This window comes from Neopelma chrysocephalum, unplaced genomic scaffold, assembly GCF_003984885.1.
Source record: "Neopelma chrysocephalum unplaced genomic scaffold, ASM398488v2 Primary Assembly neopelma1_96671, whole genome shotgun sequence".
In the NCBI taxonomy this organism is placed as follows: domain Eukaryota; kingdom Metazoa; phylum Chordata; class Aves; order Passeriformes; family Pipridae; genus Neopelma; species Neopelma chrysocephalum.
This window is the reverse complement of record NW_020925316.1, coordinates 602,611-617,974: the sequence shown is the minus strand read 5'-3', so window position 1 is coordinate 617,974 and position 15,364 is coordinate 602,611. Positions and strand designations below refer to the sequence as shown.

The following is a 15,364-nucleotide window of genomic DNA, read 5'->3' as shown; positions in this document are numbered from 1 at the left end:
TATAGGTAGACATATACATTTGCTGCATCTTTCTCAACACACGAAGAGGGCAGAGTATAAGTTTCTTCACATGGTAGTATAGTTTAGCAGGTCTGAAGAAACACGTGGCTGTGGTTTCACACTGAGCCAGCACATAGCTTTAATGAACCCAGTTTTCTTACCCTGCATCTGTCTATCCAACTTCCCACCACTTTCCCAACAAAACCCCATTCTGCTCGTTTTGCACTACATATCTGAACATTAATCTGTGCCAAATCTAGAAAATATCTGATCAGGAGAAAAAAAGTAGTATTTTTTTTACTGCTTTCCTTGCAAAAACATTACCATTCATCTCAACCCATGGAGAGATTGCCTGGGGACAAGAACTGGCAGAAAACATCTGAAACCAAATCACAGGACTGTCTGTGCTGCTCCTCAAGACGTTTTAGAGGTAATGTAGAAAGCAAGAACAAGAACATCAAGGGGAATCAGCTGAATTTTTTATCATGAATCCACATAATGTGCCTTATGTTCCACCAAACTGAGATGGGTGTCTTCGTAATCCTGACAGCATTGAAATACTTCAAAACAAATTCCTTTCAAGCATTCAACTACAGGAAAATTGAACAGGCACTTGACAGCCTGTATAGAAGGTATTTGATTGATCATGATTATAGAAAACAGATTTTTTTTTTTTTTTGTCCATTTCAACTGATCATCTCTGGAGCTCCTCAATAGTGTCATGGAATTAGGTAGGTTCACGTGCCAGTACTGTTGGGAGTCATATTACAGTTCAGTCTTGGTAAGGATGCTTATGGTGACAATAAAGAATACAAAAAAAAAAAAAAAAAAAGCAGAGGAAACACACACTGTTGAAGAACTGTGATATTTTTTTACGTATACCTGTAGCTGGAGTAGAATTGCTCATGGTAAACTGTCTGTTACTGACACCAGAAGAAGTTCGTCAGGACCACACTAAGAAATAAAAGACAAGATTACCAGTAAAAGCTGTTACAGAGAAACAGAAAAAACTTAATATGAAAGTTAAATTACTCCTGTAATGTAACCTTCCAAAGAACACTCCCCTTCTATACACTGGGAACTTATTTTTCAGGAAAAAAAATGCCAAACACAACTTTTCCCCATCTCAAGAAGTAAGTTCAGCTGTTACACTTCTTACTTACATTTATCTCACTACAGTTTATATTTCAAAATGTCAAGAATAATGCTTAAGAACACTTACGAAAAAAAATGAGCTGGCTGCAGGCTCTGGGTCTGCAACACAGCATTGCTTTCCACATATGAGCAAACAAACAGCCACACAGGTGAAGTCAGCATTTGTGACTGGACACAGGGCAAAACTAATTCAAGACATATTTAAATGTCTTAACCTATGGCAGTTAAAAAAAAAACCCACAAACTAATCCTTGTCCTAAGAATTTGATGGTAGGTCATATGTATTTAGAAAAAATTGTACTGAAAAATCAAAGTATATACTTTGAGAATACTGGCAAATTGAGGTTCTAACTACTAACAGAGAGGATTTTGAGCACTACAGGTTCTCATTTAGAAATCAGCACCTAGCTGTCTGTAAAGCCTGTTTACTCATTAAGACTGCTGTAGAATTCCAGCCAAGCCTCAGCTTCAAAATGCCAACAAGAAACAAGATACCACAACACCTTTGCAAGGCAGTTAAGGTTCCTGAAATTTTCACCATACACTTCTATAAAAGCATTTTAATTAAAAAGTTGAGACTAAGGGAGTGATTCTACAAGATGGAATAAGTTGATGCAAACAACTCCTTACCACTTTGGTGGAAAAAAGAGGTTCCCACTGCCCTTGGTCCAGGAGCCTCACCTGCTCATGGGCATGACCTGTTTATCTTGCACCAGCCCAGGTGCCCAAGAGTATTTCTATGAGATGAATCAATTCTCCAACCTGCCAGCACTCTACGCTGAGTTAGATTAGTTAATCAGCTGAAAGAGTGCCAAAATCCACAGCAAAGAAAGAGGAGATGGGACCAAGAACGGCAGCAGCAAGCCATCATGCTGGCTTGTATTGGCTGCAAAAGTACTGCTCAGGGTACTGGTTTATAAGCTGCCTGTGCTTAAAGGAGCAGTTTGGTTCTTTTCATCCTTGTTAACCATGTGGTCCTGCTGCTTCCCCAGTGTGGGAAGGTCATTCACAACTGAAGGCTGAGAAACCTTTTCAGCCAAATTCAACTGTGGAGGAAGAAGCACAGGTGTTAGTGTGGGATGGAGGAAAACATGAGTGTGTTCATTCCTCTCCAGCAGCAGTACAGACTTATTATTTTTAACCATGAAACTGCATCTTAACAGCATATTTAAATGCAACATCTAACTGTTGCAAACAGCAAAATCATTTTTGCATTAAAAGAACTAAAAAATACAAATCCCTTATTTTAAGGAAATATCAACAAAATGGTTACTAGATGTCTAATAAATATCACATGGTATTTGCACCAATACTGGGATGTAATTAACATGCAAGATCAGTATTAATTTTTCACTTATTAGCAGTACTTTGAGCATGCCAGCATCCAGGTATTGCACCAGAAGAGCATATGTTGATTGTAAAATGCATATCCTGCTAATTAAACCAACGCAGATACATCTGCAGATAGAAAGTGCTAGAAAATATTAAGAATGATCTTTTATTACACCAGCCCTTCCTTTTCCTTACTGGAAGGTAGGAAAAAAACCCACTACTAATGTAAATCTAGTTGTTGGGTTTTAATTTAGCATTTATTCAACAGAAGAAATATCTGCATTTTTCAAGAAGGCTGTGAAAAAATTTGGTGTTTTAACAGATCCAACTCTGGCAGCAGGTGTCTTTTTTGAGCAATTTTTAACTGTTTTGTGATTTCATTATAAGTCTCGGCCCCAAATACATCAATTATTATTATTTTGAAAAGTAAGTTAACTTCAAGGATTTAACATGTATTCTTACAATTTTATATTTAATTTTATAAACAATGATATTAAAAAAAACCACAACAGACGTTTTCAGAAAAAAAAGTATTTTCCAACCTCTTCCATGTTTAAGAAACACACAAAGAAGTGCAATTCAGACAGCTGCAGTGCTCTGTGTGACAGCTCTCTGTACAACTGGCCTGTATCCATACAACTGAAGCTGTAGCTCATTGGAGTACACAAAGAACTGCTCCAGGATGGGAGTCTAAACCGGCTTCAAGAGCAGGAAGGTAGCACAAAATTATAACTTTCAATTGTGACATGTGCCCGTACTTGCATTGATCCATCATTCAACCACTATTTCCTAAGACAGCTCCCTAAATTTTGCCTTTATGCTGACAACCATTAACCTGTTAAAATAATAGGCAAAACATAATGGAACTCTCTTAAACCCCAAGCTCATTCCCTAGTCAACTGTTCTACTTAGTCTAATAAAAGATGGGCAAAGCTTTGGTCTTCTTACAATACATTTCAAATGTATAACTGTCTTCATATCTTCACCCTGATACAAGGAGTATTTTTAAGTGAACATACTTTTAACAATAAAACATTAAACCAATCAAGACACTGTAGAATAATTGGCTGGCACAGGCTTGCTAAGTCTAGAACCCTAATTACAAAATTTAAGTTTATTACAACCAGAAGATTTTGGTTAACTTTTTTTTATTGTTTGAATGCTCCATTGAAACACTATTCCAATTTTTACCTTTTGATATGAACATTAAGTTACATACCTACCCATACAATTACAGCACATTTATTTACCATACCATGCCCCTTGGAAGGATGTCGTATAAGGGAACTGGTAGGAATGCCACTGCTTTTGCAGGTGGCCAACCAAACTATTTCTGAAGTACAAGAATATTATAAAGATGCTTTTCATCATTTCCTTATTTAGCCAGCTGCTTCTTTTGAGAAAGCACGCAGGATCACTCGAGGAGAAAAGACAATGCAGAAAGAATTGTGCCTTGCAGAATATTCCATCTAAGGAGTCTTTCTGCTGTGCCTTTTGCAACCGGACTTGTTTATCTCGTATTGGCCTTTTTAACCACTAGCGTGTCTGTCACAAATGTGGGTAGAGCCCTTCCCAAATCTTCGTTCACAAAGCCTAGCCATGATATTCAGCCAGCAGGATAACTGACAAGCTCTCTCAGTCACTGATTGAAAACAAAACCAAACCAAATGCAAAATCATTATAGAATGCAAAGATAAATTGACACCACAGCAGTTCTCCTGCAAGTTGACATATAAAATGCATGTTTGGGATATTCTGGATTAGTGAAAAAGATTACATATACTTCTTCAGTATCTTCACAACTCTTTTCATACAGAATCCACGAAGAAATGACAATTCAAGTTCTTGAAGCCCGTTTTTTCAATCTCCTTCTTTCACAGTAAATGAAAGTGTTATTTTTTAAATACTTTGTAAAATTAAGCATTTAATGTGGTGACAAAGATCTGCTACTGGTAAAAGGATTGGCAAGGCCTTAGGTGCTGAAAAAGTCCACACACGAAGGTAGTGTGTCCTGTATACTATCTTACAAAAAATCTTTCTGCAGAGGCTAGAGAGCCCTACCATGTCCCTACTCTGTCTCTGTACACAAGTCTTCCACTGGCTACCTCTTAGTTATTCACTCTTAAGGTCCAGCTCAGAAAACAGTCAAAAGAGCAGCCTAACCTGTCTACAAAGCCACCTTGACAAGCACTCCTTTCAGCAGGGATGTGAGTTTACGCTGCTGTGGTGCCATCACTACTACTTCAGTTTCCACAGCACAGCAGTAATTACTTAACTTCAGTGAGCCACTTGGACCAGTCCCCTGCGAGGCTGCACAGGCAGAAACGAAGATGCAGGCAGGACAAGTAAGCATGCTGCCTAACCCTTCCCTGACAATCACTTCTTCCAGCACAAAGCTACACTCACAGAAAGCAGCACAATCCTTCTGTTTCAATGTCAGAAGGACTGCACCAATCACACGGTAAATATTCCTGTGATATGTATCTGTGAGAAATGAGGTAAATGCGATTGTTCGACACGAGATGGTTACCAACCCAAGGCTGCAACACCCTCCTATATTCCTGCTTTTACTCCATCATTCCAAACACATTAGCAATCTCTTAACAATAAGACTGCTTTTTCTGAAACTATAAGACTTTCCACCTCTCCTATTTCATTGCAACATTTTTGCCTTTGTTTGGGATTATTAAGTGGTAACAGGTAAGGTAAGAGCAATAAGGCACCTTACAGCTAGTTCAAGTTTTAATATTTAAAAAGGATGTATGTAAATAAAGCCATCTTTTTACAAATCCACCCCTCACCCCCAGCATTTAACTGCAGTATTTTCTTCCTCTCTTATTTTCTAGAAGTCACAAATTCTTCAGTACTGTTCAATTAATTCCAAATGGGATAGTCTCAGAGAAACTTACGTTCGCATAGATGGTTTTCCTAGAATTTAGCTAGTCACCTTTCTAGACTATTATTTTTAAGTCAACAACAGGGAAGAATATCATCACAGTTTTTACTATGAGATAACTACAACAACAAAAAAAAGAGCCAATTTTAAGGGAAAATAATTCTTTCAAAAAGCACCAATTTATGCATATAAATTAAAGTTGTGTACATTATTCTACAAGATTCTATATGGCAGCAAAGTAATTACTGCTACAAGTAAACTTTGAAACATGACAATTTCAACCTATACCAGTGAAAAATCACCGTTAAATTTAAATGAACTGCTCTAATGCATACCTTATTAATTTTTATAGAATCTGACTGTGAAAAAAAAAGTTAAGGGTCATGAGAAGAGTAAAAATTTCCATTATTTTCTACTTCTGCAGTAAGGTCTCTAAATAACTGTTATATTTTTTACTCTTTCTTCCACAAACCATGTTTGCAAAGGAGTTGTAACTCCTACTTCCAAAATGGGTATTTAATATGAAGTACAAAGTTGTTGATGCCAGAATAAAAAGATTTTGAAGAAAGTGGAGGCAAACTAAGGGAAATTTCAAAATCATATATTTGCATTAAAAATAAACTGACCTTACAAAGATAAAGCCTGCCATTTCACTAAGCTGAAACAGAAGGAAATTATAGGCAACAATCACAAATAAGCAAGTCTCCTTTCCTCCACCATAAAGATCCCTTCCAAAGTTGCTGATTGCCAGCCACCCTAGAAGCACACTGTTTTAGCCCTGATAGCTACTTTCCCATAGACTCAAATGCTCAGTGGCTCTGCTTACAACACAGCCTGCTCTGCTGCCTCTTTTGTCAACCACTGAAGCTCCCTCCTACACTGGTAACAAGATACTGTACACTTTCAAGGAGTCGTGCAACAGTAATTAAAAGGTTAAGAGAAAAACATTATGTACTTTGCATTTATGCTGGATACGGGGCAAGAACATAAGGAAATAACATCTTCCTCTTGAAGTTGCAAAGTATGTAAAAGCAACCTTGAGCATGTGATTATCAAGAGCTGTCAAATTAGTGTGACAATTTAAGTTTTTTAATGAACATAAAATGTGCCTTTTCATTCTTAAAGTGAGAAATACCTCCACTTAGTATGAGGGCTTTAAGCTCATCTGAAAGGACACTTTCAGTGTTCCAGAGACCAAGTAGGCATCATGACACAGAAGCAGAGCTTCCTCTGAAACTCTGCATCGAAAAGATGACTGCTTTTTTTCATGGTATCATCATTCATTTACAATTTCCAACAATATTGTTTTCTGACAGTATAAATACAAAATTTAACAAAAAAGATTGATGCCTACTCTTCCTAGTTAGTTTAACCCTTAAATACACAAAGATTGAGTTTTCCTTACAAGTTAACACAGTTTTTTTGTTAAGTTATTCAAGAAAGTTACTTCAATGTACTCCTTTCAAATACATACCTTTTTCAAATAATCAACAGAACCCTCAATACAATCCTTACTAAAAATTTTCATCCTAATTATTAATAAGCAATTGAATATGGGAACACATCTGTAAATAAACACCATACAGAATGAAGTCCTGTACAGCGAGAAGATACTTGGCTTTAAACTCAAGGTTTTTTTGCTTTAAGTCACAAATGTATCTGTATGATGCCATATTGTATATAGTTTTGCATCATTATGTGCTCTACTATGCACAAGTCATGTTTCAAACATCCAGTAACCCAAATGAAGCACCAGTAAGCTGTCTCGCTTGAATTTGGTCAGAAGAAAACTTACATAGCCCTATAATACGGAAGTACCATAACTGGACTATCTAGTTTATAATTTGTTACTATTAATATTTAAAATTGAGAAAGAAATACACCTGAGAAAAACAGAACAATCAATATAGTAACAGCAAACCCAGGAAGGGATATAACAAAACGAGTAAGTGTGTGTGAAAGGCTATAAAAGAGATTCCTCCATTTAAACCAACTGCTAAGAGATTGGTAACAACACTGTATTTAAAAAAATGGAAAGATAAAATAACAATATTAGATAATTTTGCAAAGGTAATGGTAAATAGCTTAAAGGAAGAAAGAAAAACATTGTGATGAAAGTAAAAATGTGATATAGATTATTTTCTTTCCTCTTGCAAAGGAAATAGTTTAATACGCACAATATGGAGAAAAAGAAAAACAAAACAAACAACAACTAGCTGGATCACAATAGTAATCAATGAAATTTTTGCAAAATTTCTTTAGGAAACATCCCTTTTACCATTCATTTTTAACCCTAATTCCTTCTGAAAACAGAAAAAATCATAAACAGGATTCCAGGATACAAGGTTTATCAGCAGCTCTACCTTGTAGCATGGAAGAACATTTATATTTGTTACTTTAATTTCTATTGCTCTGCAGAACTAAATATACATATCTTAGTTTAAGAACATAATATTTTTGGAGAAAATAAAAATCTCATACCCCATGTATCCAAAAAACATCATGGATTCATAGGAAGATACCAAAAAGACTTGACTCTCAACTGGTCAATCATTTAATTTAAAAGCATGAAACTACTTTTTCTAACTTACACATTTTCAGAACCTTACAAATAGTCTAAAAAAAAATGTTCCCAGTCTCAACCATGACACTCTGAAGACACATGTTCTTGACTATTTGCTTTTTGACTATTTAATTTTCAGCTTCACATTTAAAGCTTTCCTTTACTAGAGTGAAAACTAGAATTTTTATATTTTTAAAAGGAAGATTAATATGCACAAACAATCATGTAACTCTAGGGCTAAGAACTCTAAGGATTGCACACTTTAAGTCAAGAGGTTGGAAAGTAATAAAAGTTTGTTTGATGATGTTTATCACATAAATTAAGTATGACTTGAATAAGCTCTTGTCCTAACAGATGAAAGATTTGAACCAAGACAACAACAGAGTATAACATTTCTATTCACAACTTGAATTTTTAATTACTACTCAATGTTTTCTAGGAGAGCAGTGTTGTATGCAAGGAAAACATGGTCATACCTATGATTCCCACACTTCTTGTCCTTTTTGTCTTATCACTGTTTGGCTTCCTCCCTGCTTCACTAGCAGTGTTCCTTATCAGTTTCTCACTGTATGACATTTTCTCATGCAGTGGGTCTGTGTTCTTCAGCCCAACTCTGTTTCATCTTTTGGAACAATTAGTAAATAAACTAGCCCCTGTAAGAATCATCCTTTAGATTAAAGCTTCAGTATTAATACACTAGTTATATAAATGAGTGCATAGTCATAATCTCAGACTGTCTGGAGACTCAGGAGACAGTACAGCATTAATATACCCCTATTTTTATTTACATTCTCCCCTGTATCCAGAAAACCTCCATCTTCTGTTGAAATAAATGCTTTATCTTTTCAGTATTTATGGACAAGTTCTTCTCTTCTCTTATTCCTTCACATAAATATTACACCAGCCACACGACATAAACTTCTCCCTTCAGTTTTATTTCACAGTAGTACATCCTCTAACAGCCTTCATTTCTTCCAGCTCTCAATGGAACACAGAACTTACTGGTGAAATAATGATTTTCCCTGATCAAAGTATACTGTGAAGTGATTTAACAGTAACCCTAAAGTCCTTTTACTGTTAGGTTACTTAGTAAACAAAAATTATACAGAAATAGTCTTCTGTGACAGACTTTCAAACTAATAACAATTAAGACAACTCAGCTTCTGAAGCAGCAGCTGTTTTTAATCTTTAGTGATCATGGTGGGAACCTAGAACTGCATATAATGCCACTTCAGCTCATGCAATGAGTAGATCTGTAAGATCTGGATGACAGACACAATTTGTACTCATTTTCTGAAACTGACCAGTTTTATAAGGAGAGCAAGTTTTTCTATACCTCTACCAGGTTTTATTACACAGAAAAAAAGTTTTCTAGCACTAACAGAAAACAAACTAAAACCAAGCAGATCACCTACTTGTGAGTCCAGGAAGTTTCCTCCAAAGAAACTAAGTTTTGGAGCTTTCCCTGCATCCAAGGTCTTACAATGTGTATTGGATAACTTCACAGTAATGATTTTTCTTTTCAACATCACTTTGAAATCATTACAGATTTCAAACTGACTATGTTTTGGGAAAGAACAGGTAACTGAGACGATGGGGAAGGAACAGATGTGAGGCTAGAGCAGTTTTCCTGGTAACACGAGATCAGAACAAACAGCTTGTCTGTACACATGGAGCAAGAATGACAAATTAGAGACTAGAAAATAGAAAAAGGTACATTGACAAATTAAAAAAAGAGTAAGAAAATGAATGCAGTAAGTATAGAGGGCAGTAAAATGAGAAAATGAACCACCAAATAACCTACAGAAATGGAACCAGAAAGAAAATCTAATTAAACTGCACAAAACCAGGAAGACAAAGAAGGCCTAACAAAACCAAGAGGGATTATGTGTATTTTATGAATTAAACTAAGCCACCTGTTAATGTTACAAGTCAATAAAATACTTGGATGCTATATTCATTTAATTTGCTGTGGTCTTTGGGGTGCCCATGTCAACATGCATTTCATGCTGATTGCCAAACAGTATTGTTAGTGTTTCTAGCCTAGAAAACATTTTGGTAAAAGGATGAAGGCATACAGGACCATAGAATCATTTAGGTTGGAAAAGACCTTTAAGATATGAAAGTCTGTATCTCAAAAAGGGTTAAAGCATAATTTATACACTCGAAGTCTTTGAAGTATGTTGTCACTCTGGACAAGCGTAAAAATGTGCTCTGAATTCTCACTTCAAAAATGTTTATTGTCTCTTCCAAAGTATTGCAGACTGAGAACTACTGTAAGCAAGAATCAAAAGTTGGAGTAATACTCTAAACCAAATCCCTGCAAGGTAGATCAGATTAGCAGTGGCCCGCTCTTCATTACACATGGAAATTTTGTCACATCCTTCTCACGTGCCACTTCAGATGTAGCTACCATGCGACCTACAGACCAGGAAAGGGTTACCAGTCCCTGGGTTTGTTACATGGTCTGGTCCCACCCAAAGCAGATGACATGGTAAGATTTGATTTCTGCCTATATCTGAACTGTCTTTTGGATCATCCTTATTCCTGTGAATAATGCAACCCACTTTCCAAGAAATAGTAATACTTCATTTAAATGAGAAGATCCTAATAGGGAGTACTGACCCCACCATACGCTTTTGCTCCTGTGTGAAGCATGCACACTTTCACACAGTGTACATATGCAAATATTATTCTGGTTCCTTTGCTTCTGCTATTTACTGTGGAGAAAGAATGATCTATCTTCTCCTTGATTTAAATGCCACTGTAATACACCATGTCTTTTAACAAATAAGAATGGCAACAAGTTAAATTACTTGTAGTTCAGTGTGATTAATGAAGTTAATTGCAAGGATAAAGATAATGGTTAGATTATTCAATCATATGAGCATTCATTCCATTGGCTTTCACAGGAAATTTAGGGTGCGGTTTCCTGGTCATCTTAAGCTGATCTAAGGCTTCAGTGAGCAAAGGCAGTCCTGTTATTCCTCACCTTTGTGTTTTCACACACTGCAGCTCCTGCTGCAGTGACTAACAACTGTGAGGCAGCATGGTACCAGAATAATTTGATTTACCGTGCAGTTCACACATGAGAGTTGCTACACTTACGAGGGAGGTGCAGAAATGTGCTGTCGAGGATGGTGCTGCTCTTTTGGCAACAGACTTGAGTTTGAAAAACTTCAGTCAACAGGGAAGCAGCAAGAGCAGGGAAGAGTGGTATCAACAGGATCAACAGCCAAAATACTTGTTCACCTTACAACAGTGTCAAAAATGCTGCCTCTAACTCCAAGGTAAAACTCACGTCCGCAGACCTGAAAAGACAGGTACAATTTTCACATGCTGAAATGAAAAAAGAAAAAGAAAAAACAGCTTCAAATGTGTCCTTCCATAAAAAATATGCAGCACAAAATGAAACTAAAAGTACAAATTATAAACAATGGTCAAAAGCAGGAAAATCAAAGCAAGAGTGCAATCACATGCAACAATTAATGAGTGCAAAAGAAAATACTAAAGAACTGTGCCTTGAAACAGCAGCTGTAGGCATAATTTTATTACATAACTAACTCTCATCCTCACATTTTGATGCAATATTATGTTTAATCAGGATATCCTTTAAAAGAAAGTTGACACACACTTGTGCTTATCACTTACCACCTTCTGAGTGCTTCAGCTAGCACAGGATTAGTTCAGCAGAAAACCTGATAAATACCCCCTGGTAGGACCCAGCATACTCAACTGCTTATCTCCCCTGACAGACTACCCGAAGCAGATAAATTTTCTTGACTACACACCAAATCAAATAAAGAATAATTTGACACTGCTAGGGAACCTATGAGATTGATTTATATTTGCTATTTTCATATTTCTGACTGTGACATGATTCCCGTTTCTGATCATATGAGATATTAGTAGTAAACAAGTTTGATAAGTGAACAGCAAGATGATAAGGAAGGATAACTTCATTCACAGTGGGCCTATACTAGATATTTTTCACAAGCACATAACTCAGAGTGGGTTAGAAACAGGTATTTATGAAGCAACTACATGAAAAAGTAAGCTATGTAATTCTACTCTACGTAGAATACAAATCTGAAAAAGGCTTCTGAGCCAGAAACTTGTGGATACTAATGTGGAATTGGTTCATGACTCCTTAAAAAAAGCATAAGCATCATTTTCCACAATTCCAAAGCCTTGTTAAACTGGAAGATTTAATCTGGTACTGGAATGACTGAATTTAACTCATGAATATTAATTCAGCTGCTGTGTTTACTGTTGTTGCTGACTTTCCCCTCTTTCTATCCCGCAAGGAAGCCACTTACCTCAGTTACAGAAAAACATACATCTATGTATATATGTGGTCTGCTTTGCATAGTAAAAAGAATACAGTTCATACCGTTACTGGTTTCATTGAATTTTATCAGTTTAACGTGACTCTTATTTTCCTTACTGCAAATGCAATAAGCTTAAATAAAAAGCCAATTTCTTTGCCATAAAACAGTGAAACTCTCCCAGATTTCTACAGAATCTTTCTGATCCAAATAAAAATGGTTTCTGTGTCTACCTGTATGTATTCTTACCCTCACTAAATACAAGTTTTGGATCTAAATTAGCCTCAGCATTCCACGGAAAGAAATTAAACCCTCTATTTCATTTCCGTATTAGTGCCAAGGAAGTGTAATTTTCCTTCTTTTACTCTTTTTTCTTTTCTTAAATGCCCTCTAAAATAAGAAATCGCAAGCTGGTTTATAAAAACTGTAACTTCCTTTACTTTTACGGGGGCAGTTTTAACTAACCCCAGTCTTAACAGCTTGAATTTTTAACTAACAGTTTGGAGATCACCCAATGAAATTCAATTCTCAGAGAGTATTTAGCATCTTCTAACAAAAAAAGAACACCTCCAAAACACTCCAAAATCCCAGGTCTTCCTGAAGTGTCACAGGCAGCATTTAATATCTCAGAGTATACTCAAACTTGCAGTTATCCTCAACCACCAGTACCTTTACTGAAAGACATAAAAGGCTCTACTTCAGAAAATTTCTTAAAATGCACTCAACTGATTCATCTTTAAGTGCCCATAGTTGCCTTCTTACTCCCTGAGTTGCAAGTTTATTAGAAAGGTCCTACTTTGTGATATTAGATTTGTACAGTTTAAGAACTACATATATTTTACTTGTATCATTCCTACTTGAAACAGAATGAATGTCAACATTAAGTTATCTTTATTAGTATCTCAGGGCAGTACATCAACCAACAGATACCTCCTTTTCCCTCCCTTCTCAACTGAAACAATAAAACCTTTATGAAAATTTAAAAAAAAAACAAAACAAAAAAAAAAAACAAAAACAAAAAAAAAACCTTTGGAAAAGAAATTCATCATACTAGTTGTATGAGACCACAGTAAGAACCATACGCCCACATTAGATAGCAAGTCCACAATCTAAGAGAAAAAAAAAAATTGTATTCTCAAACAGAATAAAAGAAAAACAAAATTACATGTTCCTCATAAGCACATTTGACAGAATAATAAAAAAAAGATTCTCACTCCAGTGAGAATTTTCTTTTGAAATTTTCTTTTGAAATATTCCAAAAAGCAGTTTCAAAGCAAATGTGAAAAAATGCTGATCACAGAAAAATTACTCATTACATTTTTTAAATGAAGTTCTCCAAAAAGATACTTCTTAGGAGTATTTGCTTTTTGACTAATCAGCATTTATACAAGACTGTTCTTGTCAACCTGTTTCCCTACAAAGGCCTCCAGTACAACAGCATTAAAAAATGTCAGAAAGGTTTTTGAATAACCAGAAAAAAAGAAGTCATATTAACTTTTGTTTCAGAATTCCTAGATTTCAAGAACAGCTAAGATTTTACAGTCACTGATATACAGGATGAAGTTAAGTTAGTGTAACAGCTACATCTTCACATGGAGTCTTTAGTGAACATTTCCATTTTCACATATGCAAGCTGTTATCATGAAAAAAATAAAAAAAACAGTAAAGTATTTTATTGACATTAGGTTTGGTTAGTTTCCTGGGACAGCTGAACTTCCCACCACAGTCAAGCTTCCTAGTCCTTGAATTTTGAAATACCAATAGGCAAAGGAAAAAATACCAGCAATCACATTTTCACTTAAAAAGTAGTGAGGGAAATTGGCAGTATACATAATGAACCTGGGTTTATTACTTAGTTTCAAGTTATGAAACTTTATCAAGACACATGACAGATAGTCAGCGTACATCACGCTACCCCAGAAAAGGGAGCACAATACTTCAGACTTGCTAAAAATATTTTTATCTTTTGAGGATGACATGCTGTATAAATTTCATCCCTGTAACAAGTGGCTGTGTGCTTAAAGCCCTCAGTGCGGTCTATCAAAATGGATTTAGGACTACCTGAATAACCATTCTGATTATTGATTAACCCTGCAGAATAGATGTCAATCAGTTCGTTTCCACATATGCACTTCCATCAGGCACCAGAGACAAGGCAGAGAGCAGCACTCCCACATTTTCCCTGCCACACACACCACCCTCAGACTTGAGGCACAAAACTTCAGTTATCACGCGAAACCGCAAATATCCGAGAACTCATCGCGACCCTCACCCACCGCTAGGAGAGCCGGGCGCTAAGGGGCTTTCCGCCACCTTAGCAGGGGTAACTCTGCGATACAGACCCGGACCTGGCCAGAACAGCCTCCGAGTGGCGGCCGCGGGGGGACGGGAGGGCGGCGCCGGTCCCGCCGAGGGGCGCATCCCGGCGCTTCCCGTCGCATCCCGGCCCGCAGCCAGGCGCGGCGAGGGGAAAGCCAGCCCTGAGCATGGGGGAAACGCGGAGCCCGCCCGCAGTGGGAGGAAAAGAAAGGAAAAGAAATAGGAAGGAAAAGGAAGCGAGACCCGCACGCCCCGAGTACCGCGAAGTTCCCCGCGGAAGCGCCCGGCCCCTCTGCCCCAGGTCGGCGACGGCTGCCGGCTTCCTCCTTCCTCCACAAGAACCTGGCGGAGCAGCCCTCGGGAATATCCCCACCCCAAGCCCGGCCCCTCCGAAACCCGTCCCCTCTCCAACACCCACCTTTCCACTCGCTCCGCTCTCTTCGACGGGGGCGGAGGACACCTCCCCCAGCCCCTCTCTCCACCCCCGGGGCTCCGAGGAAGAAGAAGCCGGGATGTGCCGGCCTCCCGCCCCGCCCCGGGCGGCACCAGGTGACGCTACCGGGGGGCTCAGGGCCGGCGCCCTCAGCGCAGCCCGGCCCCGGGGCGGGGCAGCCCCTGCCCGGCGGGGGGGGCGGGCACTGGGCGGGGGCTCCCAAGGGCGGGGCCGCCCCGCCCCGAGCCGGTCGCGCGCGGCGCAGGCGCACCGAGGGCCCGCGGCCCCCTCCCGCCGCCTCCCGGCTGGGGGCGCCGGCGCGGGGCGGGGGCCTCGCG

The 15,364-nt window shown here is 38.1% G+C and overlaps 1 protein-coding gene across 5 annotated transcripts in view; it reads right to left on the bottom strand.

Annotated features, from left to right (window-relative positions):
- PTBP3 (polypyrimidine tract binding protein 3) overlaps positions 1–15,169 on the bottom strand; it is a 49,894-nt gene extending 34,725 nt beyond the window's left edge. For 2 of the 5 annotated variants that reach the window (XM_027709000.1, XM_027708996.1), the window contains exons 1-3: positions 15,012–15,169; positions 11,055–11,285; positions 883–954 (exon numbers count right to left, since the gene is read on the bottom strand). In XM_027709000.1, the coding sequence (XP_027564801.1) occupies positions 883–907 (25 nt within the window). In that variant the 5' untranslated portion in view covers positions 908–954; positions 11,055–11,285; positions 15,012–15,169. Of the gene's footprint in view, positions 1–882; positions 955–11,054; positions 11,286–14,836; positions 14,945–15,011 lie in introns of those variants that run through there. The other 3 variants (XM_027708999.1, XM_027708997.1, XM_027708998.1) reach the window with 3 other exon arrangements.
- Between the last annotated feature and the right edge of the window lie 195 nt (positions 15,170–15,364).